The 26,641-nt window shown below is 40.4% G+C and overlaps 1 protein-coding gene across 6 annotated transcripts in view; it reads right to left on the bottom strand.

Moving 5' to 3' along the window:
* The window catches only part of SASH1 (SAM and SH3 domain containing 1), a 1,700,050-nt gene that overhangs the window by 494,509 nt on the left and 1,178,900 nt on the right, over positions 1–26,641 (bottom strand). For 5 of the 6 annotated variants that reach the window (XM_044068900.1, XM_044068881.1, XM_044068872.1 and 2 more), the window contains exons 6-7: positions 20,044–20,130; positions 19,468–19,580 (exon numbers count right to left, since the gene is read on the bottom strand). In XM_044068900.1, coding sequence (XP_043924835.1) covers positions 19,468–19,580; positions 20,044–20,130 — 200 coding nt within the window. Of the gene's footprint in view, positions 1–15,293; positions 15,299–19,467; positions 19,581–20,043; positions 20,131–26,641 lie in introns of those variants that run through there. The other variant, XM_044068917.1, reaches the window with a different exon arrangement.

The following is a 26,641-nucleotide window of genomic DNA, read 5'->3' as shown; positions in this document are numbered from 1 at the left end:
AGCTCTACAGCCATGAGTGCTTGTAGCTCTAATACTCTTACAGCTGAAGTGATGGCCAGAAGCAAGGCTGTCTTCCAAGAGAGAAAGTTTAACACTGCTGAAGCTGCAGGTTCAAAGGGGGGTAGGGTAAGTTTTTCCAACACAAAGTTTAGGTCCCAAGCTGGGGTAGGAACTCCTCTGGGTGGCCTTAGGTTGTTATCCCCTCTTAGGAACTGTTTGATGAGAGGGTGGGAGAAGAGAGGTGTCTCTGAGCTATAATGAGCAGAGATGGCAGGGGCATGAATTTTTAACAGAAGAGAAGGATAGACCCCTGTGTAGTAGGTCTGCTGGGTAATCCAGGATGAGAGGAAGAGAGGGCTGTGCCATTCCGGCTCCCTTAGCCTGGATCCAGGTGCAAAACCTTTTCCACTTGACAGCACAGGATTTTCTAGTGTTGGGGCATCTGGTCTCACATATAACATCTAGGACTTGTTTGCTTAGGCTGGCAGCTTGAGGAGAGGTCAGGGAATAAGCCAGGCTGACAGGTTCAGGGTCTGCAATTGGGGATGCATGAATTCTCCATTCCTCTGGGTCAGGAGTGTTGGGATCTGGTGGCAGGAGTGACAGCCTGCACAGTGTGGCCAGTCTGGGGCAATCAGGATTGCCCACGTTTTTTCCTCCCTTATTTTGAGCAGTACCCTTGAAATGAGTGGTAGAGGGGGAAATGCACAGACAGAGAGGTTTACTCACTTGAAGGATAGAGCAGCCACTTTCCAGGCCATGCTGTGAGGTTCTCTGATGCAGAATTTGCTGAGCTGATGATTGGAGTGGGAGGCAAAGAGGTCCACCTTTGAGGTTCCCCATTTCTTGGTTACAAGGGTGAAGGTTCTGTGGTCTAGCTGCCACTCATGTGGGTCTAGCAGGTTTCTGTTTATGTTGTCTGCCAGAGAGTTTATGGAGCCTGGCAGGAATTGTGCTAGCAGGTGTAGTTGCATGGCTGAGGCCATGTGCTAAAGGGTCATGGCGAGCCTGTAGAGAGGGTAAGAGTGAGCACCTCCTTGCGTGTTGGTATACCACTTCACTGTGGTGTTGTCTGTTTTGATCAGTAGAGGCCCCAGGGAGAGTAGGAGTCTGAAAGCTGTCAGGGCATGCTGAACAGCTAGAATCCTTTTTTGGTTGATGTGCAGATGTATTTGATTTGGCCTGCAATAATCCTGAATGCACCTGCCATCCAGATGTGCACCGCAGACATAGTCTGAGGCATCTGTGGTGAGGGTATGGGTGGCACGGGGTTGTGAGAAGGGAAGTCCCTTGTTGTGGTTGCATGCTGCTGCCCACCAAAGGAAATCTTTCCTTGGACAAGGTATCATTGGTATGATAGTTTCCAGGTCTTGAGAGTGTTGACACCAAAGGCTTTTAGGTACCATTGTAGTTTCCTCATATGCAGTCTGGCATATGGAATGAGTAAAATGCAGGAGGCAATGAACCCCAGAGCTTGCAGGATTCTCCTTGCAGATAACTGGGTTCTGGTGGCCAGCTGAGAGACGTAGCCTGTCAGGTAGGCTTGTTTTTCTGGAGTAAGGAATGCCATCTGGGATGCAATGTCCAGGCTTGCTCCCAGGAATACAATTTTTTGTGAGGGGACTAGTTTTGATTTATTTTCATTGATAGTATACCCCAGGGAGGTCAGTAGGTCCTTTACAAAGGTCAGGTGCTGTAATAGCTTTTCCTGGCTGTCTGCCTGAATCAGGCAATCGTCCAAATAGGGATAAATCTGAATATTTCTTTGTCTGCAAAAAACAATGGCTGGAGCCAGGCATTTTGTGAAAACTGTGGGAGCAGTGGATAAGCCAAAGGGAAGCGCAGAGAACTGAAAGTGCATAAATCCTGCGCTGAAACGTAGATAGTTCCTGCAAGATTCCCTGATTGGGATGTGTAGGTAGGCCTCTTTTAGGTCTAGGGTGGCTATCCAAGCATCCTTGGAAAGCACAGGAAGAAGCTGCTGGAGGGTGAGCATTTTGAAATTTGGTATCACCAGAAAGGTGTTTATAATGGATAGATCGAGGGTTGGGCACCAGGTTGCCCTCTTTTCTGGGTACCAGGAAGAGTCTCGAATAGAAACCTTGGCCTATCCGTTTTGCAGAAACATGCTGTATTGCCCTCATGGAGAGCAGTGAAAAGACTTGCTTTTTGGCCTCTGCCCACAGGTTTGGGGGAAGATCTGGGAACCCTTATGGGGTTGGCAGAGTGTGGAAATAAAATTTGTGCCCTGGGACACTAAGTTGAGGACCCATTGGTCGTTGGTAATAGAGGCCCAGTTGCTTGCATGGAAGGAGAGTTTTCCTCCTAGGGGCACAAGCAGGTGGGCAGAGGTAAGGGGTAGAGGTGTAAAGTAATTGCGAGTTCTTACCATAAGGGGGAGGCTTTATACTCCCTGTTTTTGAAGAGGAGGAACTCCATTGCTTAGATCTCTGCATTCCCTGGAGCTGCTGTCTGGGGGGGGGGGGGTCAGCTTCCCCTGGGGTCTGGGCTGAGCTGGCCTGGAGGGGGAAGGAAATGATCAGTGCTTGGAGGGGCAATGCCTGCTGAACCTTGGAGGCTGGACCTGTAAGAAGTCTTTAACTGTCTGCATAGATTTAGCTTTTTCTTCCATCTTTTTTAAGACCTCTTCTGCCTTGGTGCCAAATAAATTGTCTTTGTTCAAAGGCGCGTCCAATAATTTGGATTTGACATGGTCTGGCAAGGTCTGTTCCTTAAGCCAAGCATGCCTTCTAAGGACAGAACCAGTGACTGCTGCCCTGCAAGATGCTTTTAAGGCATCAAAGTCACATTGCAAGGTGTGCTTAGTAACTTGACTTGCAGAATGCATAAGCTCTTGTAATTCTTTATTTTCTGCACAGGCAGGAAAGGAAGATATTTTTTGTTTGAGGAGTTCCATGGTATGCGGTTGACATTTCAGCATGTGGAACTGACAATGTAATGCTCTAATAGCAAGAGTAGCAGAGGTGTATACTTTTTTACCCCATCTGTCCAAAGCTCGGGAATCCCTATCTGAGGGGGTGGGATTCTTAGCTGAGGTTGCTTTAATTCCTGTAGGTCCTTGAGAGATGACCTCTGGGTCAGCAGTAGGATTTTTGAAAAGGAATTTGTAAGAGTCAGGGACTCTGTAGTACCGGTCAGCTTTCCTGGGAGCAGGAGGAAGGGTGTCAGGAGTCAAACTGGATTTGATAAAAACATCATCCACAACATCCAGGACAGGAGGAATGGCCAAAGGTCTGTGCTGGGATAAAGCTAAGAATTCCCCGAGTCTCTTTTTTGACTGAGGATAGTCTTGACATTCTCATTGGAAATGCTCCCTTAAAGTATGAAGAGTTTCCCCAAATAAAACATCCTCGGGTGGAGAGGCAGAAGGAATATCTTCCTCTGTATCAGAATCCTCATAAGCAGAGAGGGGTTGCATGTCTTCATATTCAGAAGCAACAAAGTCATCGACTCCTGTTCAGATAAAACTACTAGGGACAAGTCCCTTTTTCTTTTGGAAGGGGTAGTCTGGCTTCCCCTAATAAGCATAAGGTCTTCCGCCATTTTAAGCATTTGAGACTGGGGCAAGGAAGCAGGTGCCTGAGCTTGGGTCATTTTTTTGGGCGTAGTTAGTTCCCTGGGCCTTAGAAACTCTGTAGATTTAGAAAGAACTGAAGATGCGAAAGAAGTCATTGGTCTGTGTCGAGTATCGGTAGTGCAAAGTACTTCCTTGGGAGCCGGTGCCTGCTCAGCAGCCCGGACCCATCCAAGGTAGAGACATCCGCAGGATCCTTAGTCGAAAAAGAGTCTTGCAGCATACCGGACTCCGAAAGGGTCTCGGCAATGGCCTGCGAATCCACAGAAGTGAGCATCAGGGGCTGCTAAAATGCCTCACTGAGGACCAGAGAACTGATGACTAGCTTCAGCAGAAGCATCATTGGCAGTTTTGGACCTGTGCGGTCTGTCTCTGTCTTTATCCTTACATTTTTTTCGGAAGATCGGTAGGCGGATGGCTTACCAAAGCCATATCGGAATTCGAGGACTGAGAGCAAAAATATCTAGCTACAATAAGAGCTTGATGATGTACAGTTCTGACATTGAACAAAGCACAAAAGTGACAGTGAGGGACGTCTTGGTCTGGGCCTAAACAGGTGATACAGTAAGAATGGTAGTCTCGGTGTGGTATTTGCTTTCCACAGGTGAGACAATTGTTAACTTTTTCTGACATCGGTTAGAGCAAGAAAAAAGGATCCCCAATGGGGTACTTAGCTTTAGAAGATTTCAACTTCAATTCAGAAATGAAAACTCAGGCAGCGGCCGGCCAGCACTCGTGCAAACTGCTTCTGCTTTGGGCTCCTCGGCAAGAAAGACTGATGTAATGGCGTCGGCTGCCTGTTTTTATACCACTGATGACCTGATGTCAGTCCTGGAGCGGCAACAGCAACCAAAGCAGAAACACTAAGCCTCTGGTATTCCGGCCAACTGAGGGCTACCCCTGGCAGGATAACCCTAATGTGATGACTGCAACAGTGAAACACGAAGAACATCGACTGTTAAGGGTTAACTGTACAGTTAATTCACGGACATTTTTTCAGATATCAGAAATTGACCTGTCATTACTTCCATTGGATGGTACTACTATACGCTATAAATGGTGAAGACTTGGTTATAAGACTCAGAGATGCTGAATTTCACAAATAGAACCAATTTCCAGTTTATACTTCTGCTACAGAATGACTACTGCAGTATGCTGGTGCTTGTGATATGGGTTATTCGTTGATATGAAACTGCTACATAACTTAATGTGCACATTAAATTTTACCTTAGAGTGACAAAACAGATTTTTTTTTTTAGTTCTGTCTTTGTTTTCTGAGCTATTTTCACATCTCATATCACTCTGTGTACTTCTTGTAGAATTTAATATAGATATATCAACGTGACACTTTTATTTTTACCTTTCATTTTCCCATAATACATTTCACGTCTGCTTTGTATGAGTCATGCTAGACATAAGGAAGTAGTGATGCATTCCCACCCCATTGACATATAGTGAGATTTCTATCAGTCACTGCCATCTTCTGTGCATATTGTAACAGGACTGCTTCTTTTATTTCTTGAGTGGCCCTCAATTGTTTGTGTCTCCTAGCTTGTTTTACAGTGTACTAAGGAGTGAAAGCAATTGGAGGCAAGTGGGCTGCTAAGGATAAAGGACTGTCAAATAAAAGCAAATAATGAAAGAAGATAGATGAAATGACCAGCCAGCACAGCAGCCTAAAAGATATTAAAGATGTTTAGTAATTGCTTTTACGTGACAGCCAGTTCTTCAGACCAGTTGACATACACAATAAAATAACTGTGTATACATAATATATACACACAATATTAATAAATTAATTGAATGCACGTGATTTCAATAAAGGATATAAAGACAGTCTCATTCAGTCCAAAACCCTTATCTGTGTGCATTCGTAAAATCCATCTGAGTTGTACACATTCTGTAATAATTTCATGATCACCACTTATTAATTAAAATTCAACAATGTTAAAACATAAAAGTATGTATGTCCCTATTACTATCTGCATGCTTAGCCAGTGCATTAGATGATTATGCTTCCTGGTGTCTTGTACATGTTCTAAAATTTGTTATTTAAGGGTACGATTAGTTTTCCCTATATGGAAACGCAGGCATTTGATACACTGTGCTAATTAGACTAAATCTGTACTTTTTAAATGCGGACATTGTAGTCAATGTAGGTATGTAAAGGAAGGTGAAGAAATTTGTATACCCAGATGGGTGGGTTGTTAAATTTTGTCAGATATGGTGCTATATGTGTTTTGGGAACAACACTAACATTATAACAGATGTTGTGAAGAAAAACTGGCCTATACTAACTTGACCATTAAGAATATTGTAGGAGACAAACTTAAATTCTCTTAAGGATAAGAAATTTGAAACGTATGCTTTGCTATCCTAAAGATTTGAACACAGATCAACAGGGGGGGGGGGTTACAGTTCCTTGCAGGAAATGCAGCTTTTGCAGCTATATTGATTCTAGTAGGGAGTTTAAACACCCAGGTTTTAATAAAGTTTTAAAATTTTAATATAGCAGCTAGTTGTGTCACATCTGATGTGGTTTATTTAGTGGTTTGCTCTTGCAGAATGTTTTATGTAGGCAAGACCAACAGACATTTTAGAGAGAGAATAAGAGAGCATATATATGATATAAAGAAAGGACATCAGAGTAATTCATTAGCCAAGTATATACATACCTCTGGGCATGCACATACATTTAAGTTTTTAGGTATGGAGAGAGTAACAGATGGTTATAGAGGAGGGATGGAGAGAATAAAACCGAGGTATCTGAAGCAAAATTAATAATCAGACTGCGGGTCGATACTAGTTTTGGCCTTGATGACAAGGTACTGCTTAAACCCCTCTTGAAAGATAGATCTCTGTATAAATAGATCACGTGACTTGATACAGTAAATATATACAGAATTCCTTGTGTTATTACTGTAACAGGCAATGGAGAGAATAATTTTATTTGGAGGGAATTTTTCTGATTGGTTGTTCTAATACTTTGTATTATTTAAAGCATATGTAGGAGTTAAAACCTTTGAACATATGATGAAGCAGTGTCTCAGCTGTGACACTAGACACCTGCAACAACTGGAGAGGCCGCAAAAATGCCTTACAAAGAGGATCCTAGGCATTAAACACTTGTCCTATATGGACAGACTCAAAAAACTCCAACTATTCTGTCTCATATTGCCTACTTAGAGGCAATCTCTGCTTGACTTACAAAGTCATGTCTGACCCTGCTCTGTTAGAAATGCTACATCTAAAGAAATCCAGATCCCTCCGCACCACATGCTCCAGAGACCTCAACCTTATTGCCGAAATCAACAGAACATGCTGATGGGACAAATTCATAACCCAGAGCCTGCCCATGCTATGGAATAGACTTCCCATACATGTCGAGCAGAGCACCTCACTGGCCCTCTTCAAGAGAAATCTTGCTGAGTGGATGGGAAATAGAAAATTCACCCTTGGGATCACTCCAGTGGCTCTGCTCGACAGAGGCACTGGGAAGTAAGGTCGGGTGGCATGATGCCAGGGTAATCCTATGGGCTAGGCTTGTAAAGGCTCCAGGGCCATTAGTAATCCAAAAAAGAACGCTGCGTGCCAAAAGGAATCCACCAAGTGTAATTTCGAAAAAGTTTATTCACAGCACTACCACATCCACATTAACGCACTTAAATGACAATATGAAAATCGCGTTTTCGTCTCAACAAGTGGGACTTCATCAGATGACAACAGTTAATACATTCCTTATTTAAATACTGACAACAGTTAATACCATCCAGGGCCATTAGCCTAGTACACGCCTATGAACCTATGAACCTATATATATATAAAGAAATATAACAGTAGTCCACAAGGTAAAGTATAACAATATTCTTTTTTTCCACTTTGTTTCAGAAAGAACATTCCTTCATACATTATATGCTTATTACAAAGGATAACTTATTCACAAAATGATGCAATATGCCCACACTGCATGCTGCATAAAAAAATGGAAGTTGTTCACTAAACAGGATAATTCATTCAATATGATTTATGTGATGGCAGGAGGTACTGCCAGCCATGCCAGGAGAAGTAGGGCAGTGGATGTGTAACATATGCCAGCACAGCTATCTGGAATTTTGTAAAGAATATATGTAATTTGTGTATCAAACTGATTTGTACAGATGCTTGTGTTTAAAAATGTGTGTGTAAAGTTGCTTGTGTTAAAATGCATCAACAGTGTACCCTGCTGGAAAGAAAAAAATGTATATGCATTACTGTAACTGAATTAAATGTATGTGTTTTGACAGAGGATACTGGAAGAGAAGAGGTTAATCTCAAACTTCACAAATAGTAAGAAAATTAAACTACTGGGCCTAAGCCATAAAGATGTTATTTTACAGTTCTGAATGAAGCCAGAGACACAATGTCTGTAAGAAGTATGGCTTAGTAGCTCTGCAGGAGGAGCAGAAGTGTTAAAATAGTTTCATGATTTCCAGGAGCAGCAGCAGATCTTAGCAATGCTCTTGTGTGTGTATTATTGACATGTTGGTGCTAAACTATTGGCAGCTTCTAGTGTTGGTGATTGCATGGGAAGCAGAAGTCAGATCACCAGATATATGTTCATAGGTAAGTACTAGGCTATTGGCCCAAGGGCCTAAGTAAGCCTAGCCAACAAGGTTCCCTGGCTTACACCACCCAAGAAAGTTCATTTCCTGTGCCCCTGTTGAGCAGAGCCACAGAAGTGATCCCTGGGGTGTATTTCCTATTTCCCATCCACTCATAAAGATTTTCCTTGAAGAGTGCTAATGATGTAATTCTGTACAGAAATAATGTTTTAATATTAGAGGAGACTGTAGTCTCAGGGGCAGTCTGTTCTTGGAACCTGACAAAGGAGGAAGACCACTCACCCACTTCATCTGACCTTGCTCTAGTATGTGACCAGGGATAACAATTCTGTAAATCAGTTGGAAAATATAGGGAAAATAGTCAAGTATTGTTTTTCTGTAACTGTGCATATCTTTCTAGCTGTGTTATTTTTAATATTTCCTGGTAAACAGATATTAAATAAATAAATAAATCATGTGGATGAAACTCTGGTTTTTACTGTAAATAGGTATTTTGTATTTTCATGTTTTATTTATTATTAAATATATTTAAACTTTTCATTGTGGCTGGTCCTTTTAGACAATATTTAAGCTTTGAGAGTATTTGTATATATTTATTTGGTGATAACTCTGGCCACTCCAGAAAGCCTTACTGCTTGGTCAGCATTACCACTGGTATTCAGTATTAACTCCACTCAGTATAATTGGGTACCCTTGCAACAGCCTTAGGTAGCTGGCTTTGCAGTGCCTGGTGGCACTGATAACTACCTTATAGTCTGGGCCGGAGGGGGCACAGTGGGTAAATCTGTGTCAGCCTTTCACAGATATGTGTGTGTGTGTGTGAAAACCAAATCTCATAATGTGTGCGTGTGTGTGTGTGTCAGCTACTTGGAGCAGGGACACGAAGCAATAGTTTCACAGAGAAGTGGTGGAGGACTTGACTGAGGATTTAATTCTGCAGCTGTACCAGTGGGGATCTTTATTGGGGACTTGGAAGGAGAGAGACAGACACACCCAGACCCTTGCCTAAATGTGTGCCCTGTGTGTTCTTAAGGGAAATTGTGCATGATGCAGAGAGGTCTGCATCTGGAAATATTGAGTGTATCATAGGTTCATAGATTAGTACTAAGCTAACTGCCCTTGCGAGCCATTTCAAGCCTAGCCAATTATCCCTTGTGAGACTCAAACCCTGCACCTTGTGTTTGTAAGGCAAACACTTTAACCATTAGGCCACCCTCCCAACCCAAATTTTTGTATTCCAAGTGAACGTCCCTCTCCATTGTCAGTGGTGAGGATTCAGGCTCCCTGATTACTGGCCCAGAGTGGGGACGTCATAATCTATAATATACATATTTTGCAAAACAGCCTTAACTTATAGAAAAGGAAGAGGGTATGTCTTGAGGACAGAATAAAGAAGTGGTGTAAGAGGACAAGGGTAATACTGATGAGGACCACAATCTGCCAGGATCAGACAGAAAGTGAATACTCCAAGTTACATGATGAGCTACAGGTTGAAGAGCTCTTCAAATCCCACAACCATACCACAACTGTATTACAACTACAGCAGGTCTGTAGCAGGAAGGGCATAATTTTGGATGTGATTGTAACCATGACAGGGGGGCAATGGATGTTCAAGCAAAGACTTTTTTAACAGTAATAATGCCAACATGCCAATATGCCAATGTATGGAGAGGGTAAGAATATAGCACCAAAGAAAGGGGTGATGGATTTTAGGGGAGTGGATTATGCTAAACTATGGAAGATGGTCAAAGATGGTTTAGAAGATCAGGAGCAAATTAAGGGAGTAAACAAGCTTTGGAAATGGGTTGGGGATTAAATACTCAGGACTATGGGCAAAGATGTGAGGAAGAGTTGCAAACAGAAGGCCAATGAGGCTACATAAGAATGTGAAGCTAGTAATTAGGAAAACATATAGTTACATAAAAGGTGGAAGGAGGAGCAAGGATGTGAAGGAGCCATGGTATGATCAGGCAAGCAGCAAGCCAATAAGAAGATGAAGGCAGCCAATATAAAATCTAAAAGGCAGCTGGAAGAAGGCATCAGAAGACGAAAGTTGTTTATTTTATTTTATACATAACAGAAGGTAAGGTAGAAATGTGGCCAGAAAACATGGGAAGGACAGCAGAGAAGATTGGGAAAAGAGGTACTCAAGTAATCCTTCTGTCTAGTTTTCATTGACAAAAGCAAGGGGAGGAGTGCCTCACTGGGGGGAGGGGGGCATACAGTAAGTTGGAGACAGCAACAGACAGACCCCAGGATAGAGACAGAAGGTGGAGATAGAACTGACTTTCCTTAGGGATTTAGGGAATGGGTTTCAGGTCATGGCACATTACCTGGTGGAGCTCTTCAACAGACTAATTCACAAGTGCCTGAACATTGGAGTACAGCAAGTATGATACCCATATACATGGGAGGTATGGGAAATATCCAAGGAAATGCAGGCCTAGTAGCTTAACTGCAGTGGTAGGAAACACGATGGAAAAAATCCTGAGGTAGAGGAGAGCAACCAACATGGCTTCCTGGACAGAAGGAGGTCTTAGTCAAAGCTAATCAAGTGCAAACACTGGACCACAAGGGAAGCCAACATGGGAATTCTCCTGGATAAGGTCTAGTTGGACTTTATCAAGGCCTTCGATTCTACTCCCCCATAGGCATCTGTTAAGAAAGCAGAGAAGCTGCGGGGAGGAAACAGACTGCTGCATGGTTGAAGAGTTAGATCCAGATGGTTGTGGTAGAGGGAGGATGTGTGGAACAAGGTACCTTACTAGGTAGTGTACCACAAGGGTCAGTCCTAAGCTCAGTGCTCTTTATGAAATCTCTCATGTACCACAGAGAACACAGAAAAGGAACATTTGTTTCACTAATGACAAAGACGGGTATAGCAGTATAGGATGGAGGAACAGTGTAAGAAACAATGTGGAAAGACTGACTACGTGCGAAGAAAGGGGGCAGCAGAGGTCCAATGCAGAATACTGTGACTGAGCCACAACAATCCTGGTGTGATGTACTTTGGTGCTAGTGAAAATGATGCCAAAACAGAGTAAAAGGATCACACCTGGACTAGACTATCAGGAACAATGTGTACAGCAGCAGAGAAAATGCTTTAGTGTAACCTCAGGGAGATAAACCCAGAAACAGTAAGGTGACCTTATGAGGGCTCTGTAGTGCAGGAATGTTAAGACTTCAGTAATGTGTGAAATGAAAAAAGTCGTAAGGAAAACCACCATAAAGCCATATGAAGCTGAGGGAAAAGGATATAACCAGAGATTAAGGCAGCTGCAAGTCTTCCCACTAGAAACCAGAGACCAGAGGAGCTGAAATTCTTTCCACTAGAAACCAAGAAAGAAAGGGGGATATGATACTGGTACAAAATATGTAAGGAAGGCATGAAAGGAGTCAGCCTAAACAGGAAGAAGAGGGGGAGAATGAAAACATGGAACAGACTGTGGGAACCTAATACTCCAAGGATCTCCAAACGTAAGTCATAGAGAGGGTCATGGACTTGCGGAACGTTTTGATGAATTAGGGAATGAGTGTGACTCAACAGATGTATTCAAAAGAAAATATGAAAGTGGGGAAGTAAGGGATGAAGAGATGTAAGATGATAAATGCATTTTTCTGGACAGACTAGACAGGTGTTATGGTCTCTTTCTGTCATCAAACAGCTTATCAGAAAACATTGTCTCTGACAGGGAGGTACTTGTACATATATATTTACTATTTGTGATACATTGCCAATTACATGTTGTTACAGCTTCCTTGTTTAATTTTATACTTATTATTGCAACTATCCATTACAATTCAACAATTTATTTTCCTGATTTGCAACTGATTTTGTGCTTGTCAGCTGTTAGGATTGTAGATTTCAGTTTCTTTATAAGTTTTTTTTATTGTGTCAGTAGAGACAGGTTGTAAGGAAAAGGTGGTGGTGTTATAATTTGGTGTTACAGTAGAGGGAGTAGTGCTGGTGTACTTTTGACAAAAAAACAAAACAGGAAAACCACAAATGAGACAAACTGTAATTAAAACACAAAAGGAATCCAGGCACAGAGTGTGAAATCATTCCGTTCAATGGAGCACCAATCCACAAATAAAATGAAAGGATAAGCGCTTCCGTTTTAAACACTGTTAAAATTTCATTAGATAAATCACAAAAAAACAAGATTACTTTTAAATGGTTTGTAAAAGTCACATGATCAAGAGAAACCTATCAGGACAACCAAAAATCCCCCTCCCCAAAAAGGTATGAAATAAGAGATATCCTAAGTTTTACAATTACATTATTTCACATTCAAGACTTAATATACAAACTCAATTAATAACTTTAAAAATAAGAACACCAAGTTATCTTTTTAATGTCATTAGCTTAAGTATGGGTGCTATGCTGGCCTGTGTGTTCAACCCTGGCCAGCAATAAGCATTCTAGTATATTTGCCAAAAAATCGCTCTCAACTCCAAATTAACTTTCCACGAGCATTCCCTAGGGTCTCTACATGGTCATTCCAAGACTGTAAATTTAAATGAATGATTAGGATGACCCACAGTATGCTTACAAAGGGCATTAGTTACCTTGCCCTTTTTAATTTCACACAAATGTTGATAAATTTGCTCACGGAACTTCCCCTCCTTTTTGCCGATGCAAAAACTTTTCCATTGTTGACAAAGTGCGACATAAATTAAACATTTACTCTCACAGTCCACTTTGTCCCTCACCCTAAAACATTAATCTGTGATGTAAAATCTGTCGCCCATTTTCATGCATTTACAATAGGGGCATCTCCCACATTGGAACATCCCTGAGTTGATTCTTGTACTAGGCTGTATATTTTCAAAAACATTTTTCATGGTATATGCTTTCCTGAAATCTACAGTGGGTTTCATTCCCACCTTCTCCCTCAAGATTCTATCCTCTTTTATGAGCAACCAGTTCTTATTGAGAATTGTCCTAATATTAGCACTATCCGAACTAAATGTAAGAATCAATGAAGTGGAAAAGGGGGTGACCGATCTCTGTTCCTGACCCAAAACATCTTGTTGCCTTGTAGTAGCATTAAGTAGGAGAAAAAATGTCCCACTCTTCTTTTATTCACCACCTCATAAATCATCTCATCTACCCCCGACTACAGAACATCTGTTTTCATCAACTCGCATTCTTCCACAAATTGCTGTTCCAATGTTACCGTGCAGGCCACCCGAACCAGCTGGCCCTTCACTACCAATTTTTTTTTTAACATATACATGGGAGCTAGAAAAATGAAGTTATTAGAGTATGTAGATTTACAAAATATTCTTGATACATTACAATGATTGATATTGTCCTTAGTAAAGAGGACATCCAAATATGGGAGAGTGGAATCATTATAATTACTAGTGAAGGATAAAAAAGACATTGCATTATTGATGTACTCAATAGAGGCAGCTATTTCCAATTCTCTCCCCTTCCAAACAATAAAGATGTCATCCAGGGATTGCTGATAAAATCTAAAATGTCACAATATTAACAGACACTGAACCAGCTACCCCCCTTTCTGCAAAAAACATGACCCATTTAAAACGATTTTTAAGGATCATTTCCAAAATTTTCTCATAAAAGTTAATACGGTCTTGGTTCACTCCTTTTCTATGCAGATAATCCGTGAACCATATAACCCCCAAATCATGTGGAATTGCAGTATATAGATCCTTCACGTCTACAGTAATAACCATGTGACTTTTACGAACCATTTAAAAGTAATCTTGTTTTTATTGTGATTTACCTGATAAAAGTTTTAACATTGCTTAAAATGAAAGCACCTATCCTTTCATTTTATTCATGGATTGGTTTTACATTCGTGGTTCCCAATTACAAAGGTTCAGGGTGGATATGAGTTGCTGGGGGGTTAAAGTTTCTTTTGTTACATATAGGATGGCTAGTAGTGTACTAACAGTAGGTGGGTTTACTCGATGTCTAATTAAAAATGTTGGCATATGATCATTGAAGCTGTCTTGGATATGGTCAGAGTGAAAGGAGTGTTCAGGTCGATTAGTTAAAATCCAATCGAGGATGGAGTGCCTGTTAGATGTTTTATCGGTCCTAGTGGGAACTTGAATAATATGGGTGTCGCCATGGAGGTTGATGTGGTTGGTGGGGTTTTGGGAGTTACAGGTGTTCCAACTGATGTTGAAGTCACCCATGATTACTGTTTCTTGGGTCAGGGATTTTGAGGACCAGTCTAGAATGTTTTCTAAAGTGGATAGGTTGTTTTCTGGTGCTATATAGGTTCTTATAATTTTTTTTAGGATCGATCTTTAATTTTGCAAAAATTACTTCTGCATTGTCAAAGTTTGGAACCTACTGCTCTATGGTTCCAAGGGTAAGGTTGCTTTTAAATAGCATTGCTATTCCACCTCCTCTTTTACTCTTTCAGTCTTGTCTTATGATACTCTATCCAGGGATCAGAATTTCGTTGCTGCTGTTATCAGGTTTTAGCCATGTTTCTGTAATTACGGTAATGTCTGGAGAATATAAATAGCGTGTGGCATGGCATTCATGGATTTTGTTAACAATGCCCCTGATAATGATATTTAGTGGTAAGAGGTTAGCTGCTTTTATAGGGAGATTTAGTATAGTATTGGTTTGGTAATTTGTTTGGTATGGAATTTTGTCCTAAATAATTGAAGGTGCAGGGTTTGGATGGGTGTAACCACTGAGGGTTAGCTTAGATACAATGGTTGCTATGGTTTTAAGGCGTTTGCCTATGCATTTGTCATATTTTATAGAGATGGGGAATTGTGGTACAGGAGCAGTGTTAGTTTAATTGCTGGGTATTTCACATGTTACATATTGAGGGAGTTAGGAGTTCCTCTAAACCATCATATCCAATCTGGCTATCTGAGTGGTATCCTTGACACTATCATATGATGCCAGGCTACTTGTGTGGTAACCTCTATATCATCATATGTGAACTGGCTACTTGTTTGGGTACCTCAGTACCAACACATGCAGCCAAGGTACTTGTTTGGGTACTTCCATACTATGAGATGCAGCAAGAGTACTTGTGTGAGTACCTCAATACCATCACATGCAGCTAGGGTACTTGAGTGGGATACCTCAAAACCCTTGCAAGTGGCCTGGTTACTTGTGTGGGAACCTTGCTACAATCAAATGCACTTGAGTAGGTACTGTGATGCTATGCTACTTTTTTTCCAGTCTACAATGGCTGGCAGTCAGATCTGGTCTTCTCTATGAAATTCTGGACATGGAATAATTGGCCCTGTGTAACTGGTGCCCCCATTATGGTTAAGGACTGCCAGCATTTTGCAGACCATTCTACTCCCTTTACTAAGCCGCTGTGGGGTTGCTGTTAACTTTAAAGTTGCAGCTAGAATCCTCTGGTGTCTGTTCCTTTGATGTTTTGTTTACCGAGACCACACCTCTGTAATATGCTGCCAGAAGTCCCCAATGACTGGATGGCTTTAAGCAGTTTCTCAAGTCATCTTCTTTATGGCTAGCTTTTGATGTTTGAGCATTTCAACAGGCTTATATATTCTTATCACAGAATTTGGGCATTTTAATAATTTTCTGTAAGATTTAGCTGGACACTAAACCATTATTTTAATGTTATTTCTTGTTTTATACTTTAAAGTGCTTAGGTCATAGGCATGGTAATAAAACTAGACTTGAAGTTGAGCCTTCTGATTTCTGACACGTAAGCACAGGCATGTGGTCAATATTACAGAAGCATACAACACACAAAGAACTAAATTAGCAAATATAATCAGACTTTGTACTTTATAGATTGACTATTCTCTTTTAAGGTTTCAGTGGTCATCAAAGGTTGAGAAAGAGATTAGGTCATTGTAAGGAGCAAGTTTTACAACAAGCATAGGGATACGATACAGAGGCCCATAGTCAAAATGCGACTGGCAAAGAAAGGATTAGATACAGAGGCACCATACCCATCATATTTCATTCTTTCACTAGGCATGGGATGACAGCAATAAAATTATTAAGAGACTATCTTTACGAAAAGGAGAGAATAGTTTGTAAGGGCCTGGGTAAAAGGCTTTCTTACTAATTAGTTTTCAAAAGGCAAACAAGTCAATAAAAAAATCTTAGTGCCTTGGTCTCACAAATGGCTTAAAGCACTAGGATTTTGCATTACACGAGTTTGGAAAATAAAAAAATCACTGCTATCTTTATTCCCTTATTCTTTTACTATGGTGACACATCAATGTTGTTGTTTAACCAAATTAAAAGTACCCCTTTATGGTTTTGCCCCAATATATTTGCTTGTTTACTGTGGCCACCTGGGGCAGGGAGAATGCTGTAGATCAAAAATTAGGAAAAGCAATGAGCTTACAATGATACATGCAGATTTAAAATAGGAAAGTAGACCACATCATCATCAGGCTATGGTGGAAATGAAGAAAATATTACCAGTGCACAGAAAGATAAATAATGAGGCCTTCTTTAAATGTGTAACAAAGAAGATGGGGAGTAAGACAAGTGATCGTCACCAGGAAGTGAAAACACATGGAAACTAAAAAACAGGTGAAGCAATAACGTTCTGAAGGTAACTCAAATATGAGCCTGTGTCTTGTCTAACTTAATGCCAGCTCTTTTCAAAGACACTTTAATTAGGAACAGCAGGAATATCTACTGAAGTCACTTATTTATTTCATATTTAAGTTACCAAGAAGGTCTGACTGGATATTGGTCACCCATTTTCAGTGGAGGCCTGGGGGAGAAAAGCTCCACACAAAAAGTACATGATATAAAGATAAATGTAAAGAAAATTTTCATACAAACATTACTGCCACATTGGAACAATAACAGTACAATTTATACAACATAATTTTGTGTTGTATTTTATCAACAGCACATAAACATAACTTCAGTAGTACTACAATTGTTACAGTTAGTCATTTGCACATTGCAAATCAGATGAAGATGTCTACAGCTGCACAGTAATTCCCATAAGCAAGAGTGTGTATTTGTAATGATATTCTTGGTCACAACAAGTTGTGTAGAAAGAATAGGTCGAAGGCAGCCTGGTAAAGCAGATGGCTAATGAAGAGGGTCAAGGGAGACTGATGAAAAGATGGGCATAAGTAAGCAGAGTTTAGAGATGCACTTATGTTTCAGCTTGGTCTTTTTTTAAGCACCTTTATTCAATTATCACTTGCGACATAGGCACAGTTACATTTATATAACAGTAATCAAACTGTAAAATTAACAAACCTCATGCTTCACATATATTGCTACATATCGTATAACTTAAGCAATATTACATAAATTATTCAATTCCTGTCCCCGATTTTAAAGAAACATCTTTATAAAACCATCACTTATGACATGCGCAATCATACATTTATATAAATGAAAACAAACCACACCGATACAATCCTAGTTGTAAGCATTTTACATCACAAATCATACTGACAGTGTCAGCTTGGTCTTTTGTCTGACCCATTTTCACTGGAATCATTTACTCTCTTTGTGGAATGTACAACTATTCTATACAAAATCTAAAAACACTACAGAGGGTTTGTATGTTATGCTACACCTTTTTTCTTTGTTCACTATAGCTATTTAGCCATTTCTCTGCACATACAATTGTGCACTCATAGGCTGCCACTGTGAGGGCATCTGTGAAAAGCCGTTATGAAAACACTATGTTTCACACTCTTCTGGTTTCCTCTATTAATTTAGTCACTTGCTAGGGTTTAAATGGATATTGCTTTGCCTAATGGTATATATTCTGACAAACATCACCTCAGACCTCTTGTCAAAATAGTCCAGGGAAATGGAGATAAGCAAAGGTCCCTTCAAGTGTTTCTTGTGAAGACATCTGTGTACCCCTTTTCTAGATAAAAAAAAAAAAAGCTGCAGCGTACTTTACTTGAATTTCTGTAGCTGCTATGAGCTCAGTATTCAAATCATAGATTACACAGAGATAAAGTCAAATACGAACATGCAGTTACAGCTATCTTTCTTAAAAATGTGCTTTAGAGCAGATTTTGTAGATGTTTTTTCCTGAATACCTAAACAAGCACTGTCCAACAACTTAAATGCCAACACTGCATCAAGACAAATCGTATCAGACCTCATGCACAGCTGTATCTTTCATGCAACTCTGCAATACAATGTGATATAATGAAAAGTACAGTCTCCAGCAGAACTGTTAAGAAATGTGTAGTCATCACAGTCACAGTATTTTTCTTTCTTACGAACATCTTGTGAAGAATTCCAACACTCTGTTAGATATTTGAGATTGGACAACATGAGCGCCAAAACTATGAAAAACTACGACTTAGTAGATTTAACAGTAAACTGAAAGATGTTTTACACTACTAAAAGCATTGTTTGAGGGGATGCAAGGCCATCTGTACCTCTCCAATGTGGAGGGGTTACACCCCCCCAACTCTGCTAATTATATACAAATTTCAACTCTGAAATTACAAGAATTCAGACTTGGTCCGTATTTTCCCGGGATCATACCAAAACTTTGACAGATCCAAGTTCTTCAAATCAGTAATATACCGTCATATTTCTATTTCATTTTCCCAACTCAAAAGTATAACTAGGGTGGGGCAAACAGGGGCATGATCATGCCGATGGGACATTACTGCAGTACTATATGTGGTAATGTAACTATAGTAAGCCTGTACTGAAATATACAGCACAAAAACAATGGGATTTACATTACGACCTTATCTACAAGCAGGAAAGACTCATCCCAAAGTGAAACGCTCTTTGGCATTTATAGTCTGTGTCCCATCCAGGTCAATTTCCATCTCACACATTCCTTAAAGACATTACTACAGATAGATAATATGCAAACATTAAAGGGTTTGGTCTACAAAAACAAGCTTAAAATGATCTTGTCTGCAATGTGACTGAAAAAAAACAGCAAGTGGAATCAAGCAGGAGTATAACAATGTCCCTTTAAAAGGGGACTGTTACACGCTACATAAAGTCAATTATGTAGAGTCATAGGTCTGCACTACACTAACAACCACTGGGGACTTTTTAAGTACAGCCATGCATCCCTACAGCTGTAGTTAATGGTGCTACTCTTAAGGCTTTATAGGAGGCACAAATTCTAGCTCTCTGGTTCTACTTGAAGAATTCACCCTACAGCAGCAAGAACTTATGGCATTACAAACGTCTGCAACCACGGCTGTAGGTGGACAGCGGGGTCTTGTATACACTATCGTGATGGGCAAATAACACAGGAAGCAAAAACTACTGAAGATGTATCTATGTACCATAATAAATATTCATACCCTAGCAAGTGCCTCCTCAATAGTTATCATCTTCTCTTTCACCATCATCATCAGCTGAATGCGTTCTTCATCACTCATAGTGATCTCACTGGCTACATAGCCAATATCTTCCCCTGAAAGGTAAAGAGTGATAATTCAGTTTGATCATTTACATCATGCAAAAGCCGCTGTGGCAGTAGGACACAGTTTGTTTGTGATACAGTAACAATCCCTGTGAAAAAAGAAAGCTGACTTGAGATACATCTTAGCAATATTCAAGTTAAATAGAAACACAAGAATTTGAAATGTGCTGTTCAAGTCTACTTTAGTAGAATGAAAAAGGGACAAAAAAAAAGACAAATCTTTTTTTTTTTTTTTTTTTAACAGCAAAGCAACTTTGTTTATTAATTTCACAAATTAAGGAACGCAAGGCCGGCAGCATTACTCTTGGGTTACTCATGCACATAAATGAGTTACTGATTCAACAAAGACAGTCAGTTAGCTATCTGCCTGACACTGCAGCTGGCCAAAGCTCTGCAAACAATCAGCAGCACAAGCAGTTTATTACTGATGATAGCGCAGTAGCAGTTACTGTACCTTTTGAAGACTGCCTCATTATCCCCTTCTGAGCCTTGCGGATGTTCTGCCAAAAAGACTTATTTTTCTTTTTCCATTCACCTTTACCTACAATAAATCATAGCAGTGAGTTATGGATCAGCAATGGATTTCTTACAATGCACCATAACTGAGACACAAAAACACATCCGATCAAGTGCATCTTACAATTCTACTTCTTACATCCAAAAAAACTGTCCAATCCTAATGTAACTTCTGATACAATGTCATTAAACAGAATAACAAACTGCAAACAAGTGGTCAGAGGGTCCAGTCCTTTGGCAGCCTCACCTATAGTCTGCTATTCTTAGACTCATACTACAGTCAAAACCTCCTCCCCTCCCACAGCTACCATTCATCATGTGTTTTTCAACTGGGGTACCCCCCATTGTCACACACAGTTAAATGAACACTTAAAACATACACAAGGAAATTCTAAATAGGCTTGCATCATCTGAAAAATCTAGATCATGAAATGCTGAAGTATTTCCAATTTGATCTGTGCATGTACTACACACAGCATATAAAACAATTACAAATGTTCTTTCACACACACACACACACACACACACACACACACACACACACACACACACGTCGTGTGTGTGTGTATATATATATATATATATATATATATATATATATATATATATATATATATATATATATATATATATATATATATATATATATATATATATATATATAGGTTACCTTCATTTTGTCAAAAGCTTGTTTGACTGACACTCATTTGACTGAGACGAAATGACTGACACTTCATTTGACTGACAGTTCATTTCACTGACAATTGTTACTGGAAGTGTCAGGAGCACTGCAAGGCAAGTCATTTTCCCCACTGTAGTGTGACCCTGGAGTTAGTATATATATTGGGGGGCACAGCCCCCCATTTACTTTCATGTTATATTCTCTGCTTATGGTTTTATATTGTTTAGTAAAACCAAAGTAAGTGGGTGGCTGCACCCCCAACTATATATACTAACTCCAGGGTCACACTACAGTGGGGAAAAGGACATATTCCTTTTAGTTGCCTTACAGTGCTCTAGACACTGCCAGTACCAACTGTCAGTGAAATGAAGTGTCAGTGAAATGAAGTGTCAGTCATTTGGTCAGACTAAAACCCATATAATCCTGTGGTAACTCAGATATATACATATATACATATATATATATATATATATATATATATATATATATATATATATATATATATATACACATACACACACATACAGACACACGCACACACAATATTATATAAAATCACACACACACATATATCTATAGATATATATATATATAGAGAGAGAGAGAGAGCGCGAGCGAGACAGAAACAATTACAAACCTCACTTGATGAAAGCATACATACAAATTATCCCTACAGAGAATACAAGTGTTCCAGCACACAGGTGTTTATTAATGCATCTAGGACAATATGCCAGACTTCACTAGCTACAGATAGGTTTCTTTTTTTTTTCAGGGGTGGGGATCATCAGTACAGGATGAGTTGATGGTCTAGCTTTGCTCTTACCAATACTTGGCTTATGAAAAAAAGCCTGAGGTCCTTCCCGTTAACAGGTGGTCTCAAATAAGGTCCAAACCAAAAAGATCTTAAAAAATTAGCAAAACACAGAAACAGAGTAGCATCTGTGAATAAACAGATACAAGCTTCAAAAGAAACCTACTTGGAAGTCTCACAGTATCATCAGAGAGAGAACAATTATCCAAACATGCATAAGGTAAACAAAACTGCTGTAACCGTAAATGTTTTTGACTATGCATGGGTTTGAGAGCTCATGCAGGATGGTTCAGGTTTTCGTTAAAGCACATCAATGTAACCTCGTGCCCCCACGTTTTTCACTTGGCAGCACAGGTCTACAGAGTGCACTGCTAACTAAAGCCTTAGAGACCTTGGAGACTTAAGTGGGAAAACTAGCAGCAGCAGTCAGGCTCTGATGGCATGTTAGCAGGAACCTGGATGCCTGAGACTATGAACTGCTTGACCGCCATGGGTAAAGAAAATGACTTTTGGACTTTCTTTTGTGACATAATGTAAAATCGATGGAAATGTGTGCAGGAACTTTCCAAAAATAACACACTCATCTCCATCCTCACACTCTGCACAACTGAACTGACAGCAAAGCCAGAGAAGGACCAGGATCACAAATAAGCTGATCTCCAGAGTGCACCATTTGTGGAAGACTCAGAACAGGCAAAGACTCTAAATCCAAAATGTTCTGCTATGAGGGGAGCAGAAGCTCGGTTTGTTAGTTCATTCACTTCCCTGTGAATGTGAAATGCTGATACAGTGTTTATCCTGACCATGGCCCACTGCCAGAAAAGCATGGCTTTCCAGTACAAGGGTTATGGCCATATGCCTCCTTTATTGTTTACATACTGCACACAAGACTGGTTATCTGGCTGCATGGGACCATGTCCTAGCAGCAGCTTTACTTTAAAGGATTTAAGGGCCAGAAGAGTGCTCTTAGGTCCAACTGGTACATGTGTAGCCACTTTATCCAAAGGCAAAAGTCCTTGCACCATATAGAAGTTGAGGTGGGCTTTCACTTTGTAAGTGAATAATCTGTCACTAGACTCTCCAATTTACTCAGCTGTAGAAAAGACCCATCAGAAAAGCTAGTTGGCTTTATCCATCACTCCAGAGATTACTATAAGATGTATGATTCCAGATGGACAACAGGCTGTACAACCAATGATAAACAACCTACTGCAATACAATCATCTCCTAGTGCGCAAATGGTACCCTGAAAACTGTGGCAGCAATTAATCCAGAAAGATATAGATGAGTCTATGCCTAGATCCTTTTTTGTACCATAACCCAGTCAAGTCAGTTCTATAACTGCCTTAGCCTTCTGCAAGGCCAGCACTGGCCAGTGAGAATAGTGCCCAGCTCCATGCTTATAAAGGCTATCCTCTGAGCAGGAGTCAGACAGGACTTTTCACAATTTTATGGTGATCCCAACATACTTCAGCCAAGGGAGCCCTGCCTCAATGACCCTTCTTGAGTATCCTTGGAATTGCTACCTGCAGCCAACTGCCAAGGTAGGGAAACACATACATTCTTCTTCTTAACTCATTACAGCTGGGTGATGCCTGCAGGGCTTTCTGCAGATAAATTCTAATGATGCCTCTAGGCAACAAATATTACTTATTCATACTTGTATTACTAACTTCAAAACCATGATACACACAAAGAATTAAAATAGTGCATCTTGCAGCTTACACTATGGCAAACACACCTGTGGTGATATTTGACCTGTGTCTACTACAGGGAAAGAGATGTTAACTGTTGTTCATATAATATTTATTTTAATTGTCATAAAATTCATGTTTTTCTAAATATCTCAACAACCAAGCAGCAAACAAAAACTTCTAAACCTCATATGACCGATCTGAGCTGGATGAACAAAATGCTGCTAACAGTATGTGTGGACCTTGAGGGGTTGTGACATATTGTAAGCTGCTTACAAAATACTACAAACTTAACAGTTACTCTTTTTACTGTAACTTACAAACTCCAGTTTAAGCTAAATAATTCTATCATTATAAAAATAATTTGTGCTGAAGAATTTGCCATTTACATTTCCTTAGTAAGCCCCTGTGGTTCCACAGATCTGTACGGTTGTTTGAAATGTGAAGACATAATTTGATTTTATCAAAAAAAAAAAAAAAAAAAAGCTTAGGCTCTGCCCATTGGAAGTTACTGTGCAAAGTTCCAGAGCTACATATGAGTTAATGTCTTCAGCCTTTGAGGACAATACCTTGGTGAAGGGTCTATACGTTCAAGAAATGCCCAAACGCAACACCTTGCAGTGCAAGCCGGGTTACAGTGGTGGACAGATGATCATGTAAGAGGTTTCCAGGACAGCTTGAGTGTTAGTGCTCTCAGAAATGTGGTGGTGACCGCTGTGACCCTAGTGCAGTAGGCTCTAAGTTGCCCTAAAACTGTCTTGCCATGAAAGGTGCAACAGAAACAAATACAATGTACTATTTTGGTATCTGCTTAGAAACAGGTGTCTCCTCTTTCTTATGTACCAAGGAAATGAGCAGCTGTTCAGATAATCTTATTTCTTTGATTCTGTCCAAGTAATATTTCAGCTGGCTCTGCATATCAAGGAAGTGTAAAATCCCTTCTCTCACTCATGTTGGGGAGATGGAAAAAATAAACATGAATATGTATAACCTGATTCAAAGTTAGAATAAAAAAAGAGGGAAAAATACAGTTTTTAAAAGAGAAAGAAAAAAAAAAGAAAAACAATGCAGTTTTTACCACCACTCCTGCAGACCATCAAACTACTGCCCAACAGACATATTGGGCGGCGCAGTGGTGCAGTGGTTAACATTGTCGCCTCACAGTAAGAGGTTCTCCGGTTCGATTCTCAGCTGGGGAGCCTTCTGTGTGGAGTTTGCATGTTCTCCCTGTGTTCGTGTGGGTTTCCTCCGGGTACACATTCCAAAGACATGCATCTGGAGCATTTCTCCCCGGGCCTCTGCTGAAAACAGGCTCTGTGGAACCTAGTCGGACTTTCCCGGTCAACAAATGATAAATAAAATAAATAAAATAAAATTCTCACTCAAATCCTTTTCTCAAGGATTTTATCCAGTACCAGGACAAGAGTTCTGCATTCAGTAAAGCAGAGTGGTGGATGCTTTGTGCCCTCAATGATGTCTTGGTAATGAAGGCAAATGTTATGCCCTAACCCCACACCCGGGCAAGGGGAAAGGTGAATCCCATCACTGTGGAGGCTCACAATGTCTTTCCCATCATAAATACATATACCCACACACACCCACTGTGAAAGGCTACTACCAACTGGTGGTTTGGTAAGTCTAACATCCATCCTCAGGCTATGTAGTTGTATCACAGCCCCTCCTGCTATGGGAACTATGCTGTACCCAGCCATTTCTCTCCCACCTTACCATCAGAATGGTAGTGCTCATCATCACAGCCAATGTATGAGCTGTTACTTCAACGTTCGTTACCTAGGCCACACTCCATGGGTCTAGCAATTCTAAGGTAGTTATGTAATAACTACAAGCATGAAAGGAGGGGGCAGGGTTACTACAGATGATGGTCCTAAGTTTAGGGAAGATAAAGTTCTCTCTGCATATTAAGAGTTGAAATTCCAGAATTCTTCTGGAAGAGATCACGGCCCCTAACAGACCTGCTGTCCCTATCAAAATTTTTACTGGTGTAGAAAGAGCTTGCTCAAAGGCATGCATGGTGTGCTTTTCTAAAAGAGCTGTAGCTCCATGGTGAAATCCCTTTTCTGGGTGGTCTCAAATGTAGGCTCCTTTTAAGAAATGCATCATTGGTAGCTAGGAGTTGGGGTAGGCAGAGTAGGCCAGCTGAAATATCTGAAAAATGTACCTTCACTGAGGTACAAAGTAACCCTGACCTGTAAACTTCTACCAGGTACTCAAGGACCATGGACATAAATGCATCAGCAGGATCATGACCTCACCATTGGCAGAAAATAAGTGCATCAAGCAGGGTCGTGACCTCACCAATGGCATAACAAGTAGACTATCTTCTCTTACCCAGGCAGGACTTCATTGTACTAGGCTTATGTGTCTCTCTCAGAATGTGGAACACCTCTTATGAAAACATGTCTAAGGGGTAAGTATGAATGCTAAATCAGCCATGCAGTCTGCCCTAAGAGACTTTAGGGTGGAATGCATTAATAATCCCTTTGTTTTGGGTTAAGAACTCCTCATGCTGAAGTACATGAACAGATTCTGTCCTTAGGCTCAGTATCAAAGAGAGAAAACCAGCAATAAATTGTATTGTTTTGATAAGGGTGCACAAATGAAGCAAGGAAAAACTTCAGCACTACAAAAAACATCTTTTTAATGCAATATATGAGACTGCAGACAAAAAAGTACAGTTTTGTACCTACCATAAATGTAGATGTTCGAAGATCCACATTGCTGCAGTCCTAACAATTGGGTAGTCCGCTGTCCTCGGTCGGCCCGAATATCAAAGTATAAGGCTGACGTCGGTCAGGGCGCATTTGACTGACGTCAGTACGTCAGGGTACAAATGCGCATGACCGACGTCATATCCTCAGTCTTTTCTTGCCCCAGATGTCAGAAGACCCTAAAAAGAAAGGTCAAAACCAAAAGACAGCAAACAACCAACCAACCACCCTTGCACTAACTATAGTACAATATATACAATATACACAAAATGTACAACCCAACCCACACAACCACCTCTAACAACAGAGGGAAGGAGGGAGGGTAAATTGGACTGCAGCAATGTGAATCTTGAACATCTACATTTATGGTAGGTACAAAACTGTACTATGTTCTTCATCTCACATTGCTGCAGTCCTAACAATTGGGTAGAATCCCAAAGCAGAGATAAGGGAGGATGGCTAACTACAAGGAAGCAGGAGCTGCCAAAATGCCCTGCAAAACAGCAGTGGCAAAACCAGCCCTAGACTTAGAGTAAAGTGGCAGGTGATAATGCTTAGAGAAAGTATGTACAGAACTCCAAGTAGCTGCCTCCAAAATATCCTTGGTTGCCACTCCCTCA

This window comes from Protopterus annectens, chromosome 1.part0, assembly GCF_019279795.1.
Source record: "Protopterus annectens isolate FY-2018-M chromosome 1.part0, PAN1.0, whole genome shotgun sequence".
In the NCBI taxonomy this organism is placed as follows: Eukaryota; Metazoa; Chordata; order Ceratodontiformes; family Protopteridae; genus Protopterus; species Protopterus annectens.
This window is presented reverse-complemented; position numbering and strand designations above follow the sequence as displayed.